The 14,508-nt window shown below is 35.3% G+C and overlaps 1 protein-coding gene across 7 annotated transcripts in view; it reads right to left on the reverse strand.

Annotated features, from left to right (window-relative positions):
• Positions 1-14,508, reverse strand: part of ACAP2 (ArfGAP with coiled-coil, ankyrin repeat and PH domains 2) — a 68,223-nt gene that overhangs the window by 18,821 nt on the left and 34,894 nt on the right. For 3 of the 7 annotated variants that reach the window (XM_042795279.1, XM_042795273.1, XM_042795251.1), the window contains exons 9-13: positions 14,013-14,087; positions 12,624-12,635; positions 7,082-7,194; positions 3,318-3,338; positions 75-126 (exon numbers count right to left, since the gene is read on the reverse strand). In XM_042795279.1, coding sequence (XP_042651213.1) covers positions 75-126; positions 3,318-3,338; positions 7,082-7,194; positions 12,624-12,635; positions 14,013-14,087 — 273 coding nt within the window. The remainder of the gene's footprint in view (positions 1-74; positions 127-3,317; positions 3,339-7,081; positions 7,195-12,623; positions 12,636-14,012; positions 14,088-14,508) is intronic. The other 4 variants (XM_042795275.1, XM_042795266.1, XM_042795260.1 and 1 more) reach the window with 3 other exon arrangements.

Genomic DNA, 14,508 nt, shown 5'->3' on the forward strand with positions numbered 1-14,508 from the left:
TCTCTTTCCCCTGATCAGTCAGGAAAACCATCACCCACACCCCAAACTATCCCAAGACAGTTTTTTATACCTACCTTAAATTTCTTCTGGTACACAAGTTGGTTATTTTGTATTGAGAACCAGCGCCTATTCAAATGAAGAGACATCCAGAGAATACATAACTGATTTTACAGTGCTTATTTGACCTAAATGTACTAACACACAGTCCACTGAGAGACTGCATAAAAGAATTCACAAAAGTAACGTCACAGCCAGTTTTGGCAAGTATTTTGTGGGAATAACGAAAAAAGGGAAAGCAGAGACAAAACAGAAAGGAAAGCAAGGTTCAAATAATTTGAGCCCTAAACAAACACATTCATGTTACGACAACATTAGTTAAGCTATCACACAAAACATTTTCATTTCAAAGAACATTTATTTCTGTATTTGAGCAGCAAGCTACAATTTTAAGTAACTGTTTGATAACACAAATTCAGATAGTTTGAATAACAAAAATACTTGAACTATGTAAACCACTCATTCCTGAAATATTTTTGAGAGTACAACTAACTTACTAAGGCACTAAAAATACTAGTGTTGCTAACCCATGCAGGTTTAATGCCTATCTATATTTGGCATTCCTTAAAATTTTAGATGCTGAAATAAAAAGATTGTATACAAAACCAAAGCAAAACCAAGAGAAACCTTTGAAGTAGGATACTAACTTAAGCCTCAGGTTTGTAGGAAAATATCAAGTAGAAGATTTAATGAAGGCATCCTATAAAGTCCAAAAGATAACATAATTCTTAAAAACTCCTCTGAACCGTATCCTTCCTGTCAAAGCCACTGTTCAGATAGGATACAATTCACAGAGAATGGAAAATCATTCATAGTTTGGAAAAAAAGTTATGAGTGCCTCAGATCTCTGACAACTGCATTTTATCAGACCACTGAATATAAAAAAAAAAAGTATCAAACATAATAATTCCTTTCTATCTCTTCTGGTGATGCGCAAAATGAAAGCTAACCAACCATTGCCTGGTTTTGAACTGACAGAAAAATGAAAAGTAAAAAATAATTCAGTCCTGCAGTGAAATTTACACTTTTTGTTTTGTTCAGGCTTATAATGTGACCCTGTGTTCATCAAAGCATAATTCCACGGGTATCTCAAATATCCCACTTATACCACACATCACTTTTTTCTGCACTGCCAGTTAGTTTGAGTGGTGACAGTATACAAGATATTGTATTGCAACATATCTTGTTATTCTCCACAGGCTGTGAACTTCAAGCTACCGTTTACCACAATTAGTAATAAGAGGGCTCCATATACTTATTCAACCACCACAAGCCATTCATGAAAATAAGCACACAGAGATTAAGAAAAATCAAGATATTTAAAGACGTTACTCAAATCAGAAAATCTAGTATTTGTTAGGAAAGTTAGTACTTAGTAGACAGATGAGATTCTACCTTTTAACAGTTAATCTTTTCAAATGTTGTGCAGATATATTTAATTTCAAAAGCAACAACAGGACTTTTTTTTAATGCTGGATATCCAAACATAGCAACGGTCATCTTTTCCAGTTAAGATAATGGAAGAGAATAATGAAGAAATTTAACTATGTTTTCAGTTTTTTTAATAGATGTAGGTTTTAGTCACTGCTATTTAAAAGGTATCACCTTTACTATCTATTTAAAAAAACCCACAGATGCAGTAACTAAGCCTCAAATACAAGCATAAAGCAGGTTATGGCTAATCTTTAAACAGGTAACTCAACAAAAAAGCAGACTAGAAAAGGAAAATAAACTCAGGCTTTTTTATGTGCTTTTTTTGAAGATAACACCAAATAGAAAAACATGAGAAGCAGTGCCTAAGTGATAAAGGAAAAAAAAAAAATGTAGACTTGTCCCAAGATAACATGCAATGGAACAAATCCCTAATACTGGCTTTAAGTAGTGTCATTAACTTCATTAATATAATGCTTCATCTGTTCTGCAGCTAAATATTTAGTGAGTTGCTAAAGTAAATAAGCTCCAATCTGATCAACTGGACATAAGTGCACACAAACTAAAACAAATTTGTGTCATTTTTAAAGTCTACTCTAGAATTTTCCAAAGTATTACAGTCCCTTTTTTCTCTAGTAGAGAAATTCAATCTAAGAGAACTTTTCAGTCCAGCCAAAAGGTGTGGGGGGTTTTGATTTTTTTTGTTTTAAACTTTTATTGAACAAGATCAACAGTTTAGAACATAGCATAACTTGTAGATGACACTTTTAAAGTAGGTGTCTATGGAAAATAAAAGATAATACACTTTATTGCAAGCTTGAAAAAATAAAAGTGGCAGACTCCCCTCCAACGTGTCAGCACCACAGAAGGTTTATTCAGGCCAGAAACTTCGTGTTATTTCATATTAACCAAGTATCTTCAATAAACTATTCATTACTGTAGGAAGCAGACTGTTGGGGGTCTACAGCAGTAACAGCCAGGAACTTCTGAGGCACAATATATGTACTGAAGATACTGATATAGTGTATACCACATCTATCCTGTTCTAAGAATTAATGTTCATAAACCTTTAGGCAACATGTGTGCAGTAAGTACTGACCATTATCAAAGTTTCTTTAAATGTGTTATTCCATCAAAAATAGGAGAAGCATGGTGAAGGAGAAAACATACTTGGGGATCATCACAGGAATCTTAAAGTAATTTGCACTGCCTCAGTCAGTACTGCTTAAGTATAGCTGTTTGGGTTTAGAAACTGATTGCTTTTGATCATTTATACCTACACAATTCAAAAATTGTTAAACAGGAAACAACACACAGCTAATTGAAAAACATTTCCAATTTCTGAGAACTGAGAGTAAAACAAAAAAAAAAATAGAAGTTATTTGATTTTTACATAAAAAATGAAACATACTTACTGATTCTCAAAATGAAACAGTTTTCTTCACTAGTTGCTATCAGCACACAAATAAAATGGTGTGATTAAGAATGCACAACATTTAAAAGCTACATCTCTATTTCCAATGCAGTTGATAAGAAAAACCTCACCAACTTCAACTGGAAGAAGTTCAAACACTGATCTTGTACGCTCAGAAGTTTGAGTGCAGAAACTTTAATTCCTTTTTAGCTAAAACTAGCTCAATCTTTCTAATTCTTTTAAAGGTGTTGAGCAGCAGGTATACTGGCATCCCAGGCAGAATCCTTCTGTTATTTTCTTAGACTGAGCCACTTACACATCCATTGCAAGTAATCAAAATTAAATGCAGGGTTAATTAAGAGCTTTTTGCGTGCCAAAGAAACATTGGGAAGGTATAAAAGAAGCTGGTTGGTACCTGATGTGATCTGGCTTTTTCCTGTCATGTGAAAAAATGGGGTAGGATTAAAACATAAGGGAAAGGAGGAGAAGGAATGAAAAATGCAAAATGAGCAAAATAAGCAAAGAATTAGCACGATCTGAAAATACAGCAGAATTAAAAAGGAAAATACTTAATGCATCCAACCTAAAAAAATATTCAGAACATAAAAGTGTTTGATAAAAGCTTTTCTCCCTACACATTTATTCATGCATATCTTTCTTCACAATATGGACTTATTTTTCATTTGAATTTCTAGGAGCCAAAACAGCTTTCCATCTACTGCTCCACAATAATAAATGCACCTAATTTCAGTTCCTGATGCCTTAAGAAAAATTGTGTGCAGTAAGATACATCATCTATAAACAGATAAACGTAAATTCAAAATATAAGCCTCCATACCTGTTACTGTGACTTTCTAGTACAAAGATATAATTTTGATTCCACTAAAGTATATTATCTGAAATACTCATGTACATTATACACTCTTTATTTAGTCACAATAAAGAGAGATTGCAAAATCTCCAGCTCTTTCAAAATACAGCAACACTGAATTGCAAATAGCTCTTGTGGCTTCCTTCATAACCTGTTCAAACACTACTTGTTTCCCAAGCCAGTGACTGCAAACAACTATCCCCCGAACAGGAAACTTGATGCAAAAGCCCAGATAACTAAAGTCTTCAGACAATTAAACCCATGCTACCAGCTGCTCCAGGAAGTAAACTATATCATCCTAGCAAGAAATTAGCTTGGGTTAGAAATAAAATAAGTTATCATTTATTAGAACAGATTTGCACCCCTTCAAAGGGTTGCATTATATGGTTTTGATTTTCTCCTCCAGCAACCAGACTTTTCCCAGGATAATCCATTATGTTGTCCATGGATTCACTGACCAAGACGTGCACACATAAGCATCACAATTATTTGTTACCTAGAATCATACTGATGCGTGTCAAGCCCAGACAAAATCCATTGCACCATTTCCTTTTCTCTTATGTGTTTCATGCTGGAAGTATACACTAAGAATAATCGCAATGATTTTTGGTGCCTTTAATTCAGTCTTAGTGGACTACTTTAAAAGGCCCAGAACCATCAAAACACCAACTGATACCAACAGAGGGAAAAGAGAAGCTACCATTTTAAACACTGATCACTGCTGACAGTGCAATCAAGAGTCAGCAAGAAAGATCAGTGCCATCGCCCTTGGTTCAAAATATCAGGAAATTCCAGTATTTCTTCCTAGGCAGATTCTTCTGGTTTTGTTTCAGCTCATTGTTTTTCCACCCATCTCCCCCAAAGATGGGCATATAATGAAGCAGCAAAGCTACCTATCCAATAAGAACACTGAAAATACCTTGTCTGTCTTGGGGTCTCTGACCTCAGCTCCGAATCCCCTCATATAAAATACATAATTCTCTAAGTGTTTCCTCCTTTGGTATTGCATTGTACTTTTTTTATGCACAGAACAGTTTAATGCAATGACACAGTCCTTTCTTGTACTCTACCTAGAGACTGGAAAAACACTCTCATCTCTAATATATGGTAAACTTTAGTCAGTATTACCTCCCTGCACCTGAAACTGCAATACTACTTAAGTAAAGCATTCCATTGGTGGAAATTGGCAGTGGAAACTGGCAATGACCACTTCAGTGCCTACAACGTAGCAAGCGATTACAAATGTATTCAGTAATAAAAATACTTATAAAACTTATAAATACTTTATTAAAGTTATAAATACTTTATTAAAACATGAAAAATGGGGCTAGATTCAGAAACTAATTGTCGCCTTCATTAAGAAGGTCTTAAACATATTTTAATAGTAGTAGTTTCATAACAACTAGTAATGGTTTGTGAATGTGAAGTACAAAATTAAAATGATTGATTCAATTTCTAAACTGTGTTTATAGATAGCCTATCCAATGCTATTCTCCACCTAATTCTTAAGCATCCAGCTAGCCTATCACAGTGAGATAAGTTATCAAGAATCTAAGATTAAAAAGAGTTAAAGGTTTAGCTCTATTGAACACTCCTGTGACAAATAGAAGAAAAAACTATAAGCAAACATAAATTAAATAGTAAAAGTAGGTAGTTCTGACTCATTACGGAGCTGTTTGCCTTGGCTCTCTTAACTAACTTATTGTTTGGATATGTTTTTATTACATATGCTCAAGCCTGTAAGTTAACCTAAACGTCACTGTGCATCTTGATTTAATCATGACTTCTCTATTTATTTTGTGTCCATTTAAATTTCCAACACACAGAAGTTAGTTATAATTGAATCCTACTTCCTAACTACCTTAAGATACACGTACAGCATTACTAGGTATGAAGCCATGTGGAAGAAGGATATTTCTCAGCTACTTTCCAACACTCCTGTCCTGCTCCCTTCCTACAGAGCAGGACCTCTATGCTATCTAAAAGACGAACCCAGAGAGCGGGTCGGTTTTGCCTTCTGTCACTTATCAAGAGGCTGCAGTCAATCCTGCAAAAAGGACCCTTCCAGCCTGTTGAGAATCCAGCAAAGGACAATCTCCTGCCCCGTCACTGTGGATTTCTCTCAGTGTGCTTACACTAACATTTTACTTCAGAACAGGAGCATGCTTTTGAACAGTATTTCTCGGTTTTCTCCCTTCACAATCCTTTGATGCCTCGCAGATTTGTCTTGGAGAACTCTTCATGAAACTAACCCAGAAGGTACAAATTACAATTACAGATGGATAATCAGAGCAGAGGACCAGACTAGAAGCAGTTCAAAGCAAAAGCCCTTATACTAGTTGCACATGACTTGCTAATACAGATAGTCTTATTGACACCAGTGGCCCTTGCATCAGTCTACAAATTTAAGTAAACTAATCCCAATTTATTATAGACTTGTGATGTTCCAAGATCCTCAAGCAATTATAGAATAATTAAGGTTGGAAGGGACGACATTCCCAAATGCCCATTCTGGCCTTTGAAACAGCAAATAATTTAACAGAACTGCTGCAAAAATTGCAGAGCATACGACAGTGATACAGAGTCATTTTTACAACCAATAAACTTTAAAATACAAGAACTGTATCCATCTATACTGTAAATGCTCCAGCATACATAACATTTCCTTGAAAAAAGTGAAAAAGTGTACACCATTGGAAATGAAAAAGAAATCCCATTCAAGGAGAAAAATATTTAAACAATAGTAAAGTATACATTGTTAGAGACATGACTAACAAGTATTTTGAATTCCCAACAGGACCATCAAAACTACTAAGGAGAAGTCACTGCACAGGACAAAAATTGTAAAGGATAACAATTCCATGCTTTTCTTTCACACAAAATAACCCGAGTCCTTCACTGTGCTTCTCTGCTTCCAATGGCTATACAACTTCCATTTTACTTTGTCCTCTTAACACTTATTTTCCCAGTATATACAATCACATAGCTTATTGTATACAATCATAGGCCTTCTCTGTTTCAACCTCAAAGTAAGGCCAAAACGCAATTACAGAGCTGGACTGTACACAAAGCAAGCTTTCCATACACAGGACTTCTCCAGACTAAGATACACTCTTAGAAAAAGGCTTGCAAACCACTAGGACAATAAGGAAAAATGGCTTTGAAGTGTCATCTCTACAGTAATTAAGTTGTCCAAGTGTTCTGTCAAAACTGTGGCATCAGTGAGTTGCATAAGTTAAGTCAGACCAGAATTTAGCTTAACAAGCAGTATCTTAACAAGCTAGTAAATGGAGGTTCTGAATAATTACCTGTTCCAAGTCTTGAAGGCATTGCTGGCTCGCTTAAATAGATAACCTTCCATAACAATACCATTGGCTGCATCTACATTGTATTCTAGTTTAGTATCATCACTGGAATAATCCTAGTACAAAGGAACAAGACAAGAAAGACATTGCAGTTTCAAATGAAACTTCAAATATGGGCAGTATTAATGTCAAAAAGAGCACACATTTAGGAATAAAGTTTTGCTTGCAACACTGATTAGTCAAGCCATGACTCTCAGCCCCTGACAATTTTTTTTTCAAAAGCATTTTTAGGAGATCAGAATGCTGAAGATGATTTCTACTTTACCTGCACAAAAGGGGAATTTCTTGCTCAAGTATTGGTGACCTCTACTTAGAGGGCAGACATTACTGACAGAGCATCTGATGCTTCAGTTGTTTGCTCAAATGGTCTCACATACATTCCAAAGAAAGGGGAGAGTAAGGTAGAGAAAAAGGGGCAATGGGAGTTAGGGGTCAAAACTGAAAAGCAATTGCAGCCTGTTGCAGGCAACTCTGTAGAGGCAGTCATGCTTTAGCAGCATCTTCAGCTCTGTCATCTTGACAAGTGAGCCAGATTGGAACTTAGAAGACAAGTTACCAAATGAAGATGCTGCTACCAGTATCTCTAAATTAGTCAGGGTGCTGACAATGATGACAACAACTTAGCAGTAATTTTTTATGATCTTTGATAAGAACATGAAGCTAGAAGTAGGACAAGGGAATATACATTTCAATCAATCTAATAACAAATAATAACAGTTAATAAGAGTTAATAACAGCTTTACAAGTTTTAGAAAGGTTAACTGCTTCACATTTCCAGCAAAGGTAGAATAGACTAAATAACAGTATATGTGGTGATTATTTGCTTTCATATCTCATCTGAAACAGCATGGACTCTTCCCAGGGAGCTGTGGAGCTCAGGTATTCAGTGAGTGGGAAGCTAACAGCTACCAGGGGTGCATGAAAAAGCACACATGGAATAACATAATTTATTGTAAGCTGCATCCAGAGATCAAATATACATGCTATTATTTAATTTCACAGTTAGTACAATATATCCTTAAAGTAGACTAGCAAGATATGGCTTCTTTCCCTTAACTAGAGCAGGTGAGACATCACCAAAAGCCAAGTTTCAGAACAATAAAAAAAAAAAAAATAAAAAAAAAATCAAGTTAAATACTGAAGATGCAGGACATTTCATAATGTCACTCTGCCATACCTTCAGCAGGTACTTTTTGTAAACTGAGAACAGCTTTGTGTGAAAAGTGTCTCTAAATCTCTGTTTTGTACTTTGCTCCTAAGGAATTTGTCTACACATAGCAGAAAAGAGGCTATACCAAAAAAAGTCATCTTCAAAACCAATACCATTAGCCAGCCCTATGTAATAGTCCAGCCTGCACACAACTTCTCTGCTACACACAATGTTTACTCTTATACATGCAGATGGTCTGGTCCAAGCCAAGGTTATTAAACAAGACAGTGAAGTAGTTACAAACAAAAAAATGGACCCTTTACACTCCCAGGCCAGCACAGCACCAAATTCCATAAAATTACTCACAGTGTTTTCAACTATTACTAATTTGAATAGATGAATAATATTTGAAATATTAAATCTAGATTTTTATTAATTCACTGGCAGAAGATCAATGTAGAAGTTAGAGTTAAAAAAAAAAATGAACTAGTATATCACTACCATATACTGATCTGAACGAACATATAGGTTGCAAATAAAAGCTTCTCAAAAATCACAAGTTTGTGCATTTATTATTCAGTATTTAATAACTTTGATTTTCTGCCCATTTTCTAGATCAGAACGTGCTGAACATTAAAGGTTTCATGTAAGTACAAATAGCCAAATATCACAGTACAATTCTAACTTAGTAATTCAAAACTTAGGACATACACAAACATTCTCAAAGTGTTAAAAAGTCCTTTCTGTTTTTTCTTATCCTCTCCAAAAAATCCCCAGGAGAAACTCCCTATAAACAGAGACTTAGACATGCTGATGTCACATTCACTCAATCCCCAAAGAATTTAAATTATTCTAACTTACCAGCTCCCAAACATAATGAAACCTGCTAAAGATCTGCATCTTCCTGCCTCAGTGATGCCTGCAACTCCTTGTCGAGTGAAAGACAACATACATTCCCTCAGTCTTTTCTGTCCAAACCACTATGTAATCATATTTTCCTCAAGGTTTGGAGAACTGCTGCAGAAAAATGTAACTGTCTTTTCCAATGAATCCAGATTTAGGCTTTGAAGACATATACAAGCATGACAGGAAAACTCCTTTGGATCATTTATCATGCTACACTCTCGGTCCAAATTGTTTAAAGTACTGAGCCTTCCTCATGAAGTGCACTTAGTGTCATTTTTAATGGCTTCCCTGATGGACTTCCACCTTTATAGAACAGATAAAGACACAAGAGTATACAGACAAATGTTTACTATTTTCCTAACTATACATAGCAGACTACCAACTGGGGACAGGGGGCAGTAAATCTTCCAGATGCTTTATCTGTAAAACTTCATTGATAAAGTTGTAATCAGGAAAAAGATGAACAAACAAACAAAAAAACCCCACTTCATTTCAATAAAAGGATAAAAGTAGAAAAAGGAACTGAATAATCCATGTCTGATCTTATAGTCTCTGCTATTTTCTAATTAAATGATAGGAGAAAAGCAGTCACGTTATAGTTTATTTTTATCTTGGCACATGGAAAAGTTTAGTGAATCACAAAAACTAAGCAGGGGGTGGAGAGAAATACATCCACATCTTTCCTGCATAAGAGAATCACATGTTAATAAACCCAGTCACTTTAAGTGATTCAGAATTTTTTATTCCTTAACTAAATGTGCAGCTAATAAAGACTGAATTTTAAACATAATTTATTTACTAATTAGGTGTCAGGACTGAAGTACATTTCACTTAATCAGAATTAAGAAAATTTAGAGCCAGTATTATGAAAGCTACACTGAAGTGCTGTATTGCACATTTTATTTAGATCTGAAGGAAGGAACATTTAAGGCTTCGATTCTGATACTCATTTTTCAAGGTTGGCCAGCTACTGGAAGAGAAACATGTAGAAGTGGGTTATATAAGTGAAACGTACAGCATGCCTTCATGACTTTTTTTTTTTTCATTTCCCCTTTCCCTTTAAATGTCCATGAGGGACAGCAAATCAGCTGGCAATGGAAAAACAACTTTCATTTCCACAATTAATACTGATCTGATGGGTCACATTATAATAACTATTCTTGACAGTGTTTCAGTGAATGAATTTTCATGCTATCTTATCAATTTATCACACATACTGTATTAACTTCATAGCTTGCATGTATTCTGCTTCTCTACATATAATTTTCTTGTTACCAAAACATAAGCCCCCATACTTTTTAGCAGCAGTTTTTGACTTACTTTCAATATGAAGATTGGTCATGGAAGCTATTTTACCAGTAAATCTTAGGGAGTGTGCATATCAGCATTTTAACATTGAATATGTATTCAATATGGTTTTCACTTTAGAGAAGTAGGATTTTAAAAGTTTTTAACAAGGCAGTAAAATGGAAGAACATAAGTACCAAAGAAAACACTAACCGGAAAAGTTACTCCAGCATGAACTAAACAGAAAACACTAATTGTGCAACGCCCTAGTTTAGAAAGTTGCTTCCACTCCATTCCCATCCCATCAGCAAGAGAGAGATTTGTCCTGCTTCAGTTGAGCATCCCTTGAAGGAGGGCTTAAAACAGCAGATACAAGTAGCAAGGTTTACAGCCCAAGATAAAATGAAAGACAAGATCGTCATTGAGCATGTAAGTCACTTGAAATATTGGCACATCTTTGTATTTTGAGACAGGAATTAGTTTGCATTACTTCTCAACAACAGCTCTGGTATATGCCTGCTTTATGACTGTGGTAGCATCTGGTTTCCTATCACCGTGTTTAGTCAAGATGTTAAAGATCATTCAAATCATTCTCACTCCAGCTGTTTCCTGAGTAGTTCTTTGGAAGCATTTTTTTTTTGTGTTTTTTTTTTTTTGTTTTGTTTTGTTTGTTTTTTTTTTTTTTTTAATGAAAAAGGGATTTGAATACAACGAAAACTATTTGAAGTTCAATGCAAATGTTTTTCCTGTATCATTTCCCTCATTTTAAAACAAAATATCATCTCTGTCACAAAACTAAAAAGCCATAATGCGGTTTAAAGGTCCAACTGATTTTTAAATTATTTCTTAATTCAATGTTTTACTACAGCAGTGGGCTGCAAGCTGCTCAGAAAACAAGAGTTACAAGTCTTAAGTGATACTGACAGTGTGACACCACTCTTTTGATATGAATCTTTCCCTGTAAAAATATATTGCAAAAAGTTCCCAAAATGATAATGACTTTTCTTGATTAATTCATAGTATGTGTTGCTTCAGATTAATGTGAAAAAAATCTTACACTAAGGAAAAAAAAAAATTGTTTCCTGCATATTTGCTGAGTAAATCAAACACAAAAGTTAAAAAGAAAAAAATCAGACATCAGTTGTCTTAGAATAGAAATCAAACTATAGTGGCAACCAAGCCCTTCCATGACTATATTATTCTCTCAGACAAAAGCCTAATTGTATAGGATGATGATCATAAAGAAGCAAGATGAGTTATTTAATTAGTGCAATTATTCTGCATGCATATGCACATATATGCAAACACAGGTAGTGGGTGGGTAGGTGTGTGCACATGTGCACTTACCTATACATTTCAGAAAAGGAACTGTTCTTTATCCACACAATGAAGAAAAGTCATCATTCTGAAGCATTAGATTAAAACTTCAGTATATTAAAATGCATATATACCTCATGGAATATTCAACACAAAAAGCAAAAGTTTCAGTAGTTATAAAACATGGAAGAACTTGGCACTGGAAGATTTGGGAACACATGCCTAAGAGGCAGCCCAGTGGAAAGCAACACAACAAGCCATGACAACAAGGTTGCCATCCTGGTCAGGTTGACTGGATGACAATTAATGATACAAAGAACAAGATCCAAGGTCTAAGGCAGTTCAAGATTCTGAAATCCTGATGAGCTGGAAGCAAACTTGGTGACAAGGCTGGGAAAAGCAAGGAGGAGGAGATAAAACACAGACGGACAACATGATTTGAGTAAGAAACTAGGAAAATTATTTAACAAGCTGTAAGAGGAATCTCCAATAAAGCATGCCCTCCAAAACCTAGATGCATTAATCTAGCCATTATCATCACAAAAACGCACCAATGACCTCACTGATAAGGACAGGAGACAACATATAGAACTTGAAACACAGAACTTTAGAGGACAACATACAATCTGGCTGCCCTGATTATATTTTAGAGACAATGTACAATTGTCATTCAATTAAAATAAGGAACAATATATAAATAAGCTCATCACGATCGCCATTTGTACTAGAAACCAAGAATATTTATATTATACACAGATACAGCTTATCAAGTTTCATGAAGCTTAAAAGTTTCAATAACCATTAATAGTATTAGAAATAGTTTACCTGTAAAGCAGCCTTAAGCAGCATTTGAAAGAAAAACAAAGACTGTAAACACCATTTGCAAGAGCAGTGACCATAATTCATGGTAACAAGTTATTAGTTGTATGGTCAACTAAAAGATAATTGCCCATAACTCACATCCTTCACCAAGCATTACTGTTCTCTAACAGTAAAACCCTTAACTACTGCCCACTCCTGAAAGTGGGCCCACTGAGCCCCCAAAAATATAAATTTCAACATCAACGTGAATTCTCAATTTCCATCTCTTTCCAACCTCCCCTCTTTCTTCCCCTTCCTTGCCTGTAGTCACCTCCTGACTGCCTCCAAACACAGCACATGAGCACTGCCCTAAACCCCACCACTGTGTCTGCTCAATTTCACAGTTACAGCAATCCTAATGCTTCTCACCAACTCCTGCAGGAATAAGGGGATGAAGCAACAAAAACATATTCAGTAACCAAAAATGTTACCTATTCCCATTAGTGCTAATATTGACTCCTACTAAGGCTACCTCAATTATAATCTTAGCACATTTTTCATTCCTAAATTTATTTACTCAGATTTCATTTACATTAGGCTTTTTTTTTTTTTTAAATTTATGCCACCTGAATAGATACAGAATGTATTTGAATGGGAGTAAGAAGTGTTGCATTACCTTTAAACTGGTATCTAATCCCTTTCAAAAGTACCTGCAGTATTAGCTCACTACTGGAGAGTTCAGTGGAAATACTTTTAACTTCTAGCATTATACCTGCAAAACCAATACTGATCTAGAGCTTCTGAAACATCCAAAGAACAGAAGTCATTCCCCCCACATCATCTGCATTTTTCTCAACAAGCAAAATTAAAAATTATTGCACATACAAGTTTTCCCAAAACAACAATTAAATGTTATCATTCATGCTTGTGTACAGTTGAACACCATACATTAGACAGCTTTTACAAAAGCTTACTTTTGCTCTTTATATGCAATAGCAGCTGCCACACCACCTCAAAGTGCTGCACTCTTTGACACAGTCCAGAAAGTAATACATATGACTGTAGGAATGTGCAGCATGTACACCTCTTCTACAGATACAGAGGAGGGAGAAATGGCAACAACTGCACTGAATCCAAGATGTAATAGGAATTAAGAGTTCTAATGAAATGTTAGAGTCCCAGCATTCAAATAAATTCTACTGTTCTGTTTCAGTCAAAACTAAACATAATATTCTGTTCTGTAATACAAAATTAATATCTGCAATCCAACCCTATGCTTAATCATGTGTTAAGTCTATTTTTCTGCACTAAAGATACCATCCCTCACAGTCCCAGTGCAGAGATGCACTGTTGGGGAGAGATGCTAAATACAAAAATGTGTGTGCAGTCTGGCTTCTACATTCTCTAAAGTACCTTTTGTTGAATAGTGGAGTGCTTTTGCTCCATATCTCTCTTCTCCTTTGCAGCATCTACAGCCAACTGATCCAGCTGTAAAGAGAAACAGAAAATTGGATCTTTAGATATCAAGAGAAATTTGGCTTAGTAGCTTTCATAATGCTGACAAACATATTATGTCTAGACATAGCATGACTTTTGTTTTATTTACATAGTATAATTACTTCTCTGGTCACAAAGTCTTTACCTTGAATAACCACTGAAGCCTCGTTTAAAGCACTGCACTACCATCCTGAATTAACCTCTACGAAGAGGTGTACATTTCTTGTAAGCCTTAGAAGAAATGTTTCAAAGAACAGCATGGTGCCAAGCATATGCGACTCTCTACCGCATTGGTGCTCAGTCTCCGAAGAGAATGACTCATGCTTTAGCTGCTCTTGCTGGCTGACTGGCCTATGCAGCAGCACTGGCATTCGCAGCAAAAACTAGAAAGAGCAAATGCTAGTGATTTTTC

The sequence above is a fragment of the Tyto alba genome, unplaced genomic scaffold (genome assembly GCF_018691265.1).
Source record: "Tyto alba isolate M040663 unplaced genomic scaffold, T.alba_DEE_v4.0 Super-Scaffold_10, whole genome shotgun sequence".
Taxonomy (NCBI): domain Eukaryota; kingdom Metazoa; phylum Chordata; class Aves; order Strigiformes; family Tytonidae; genus Tyto; species Tyto alba.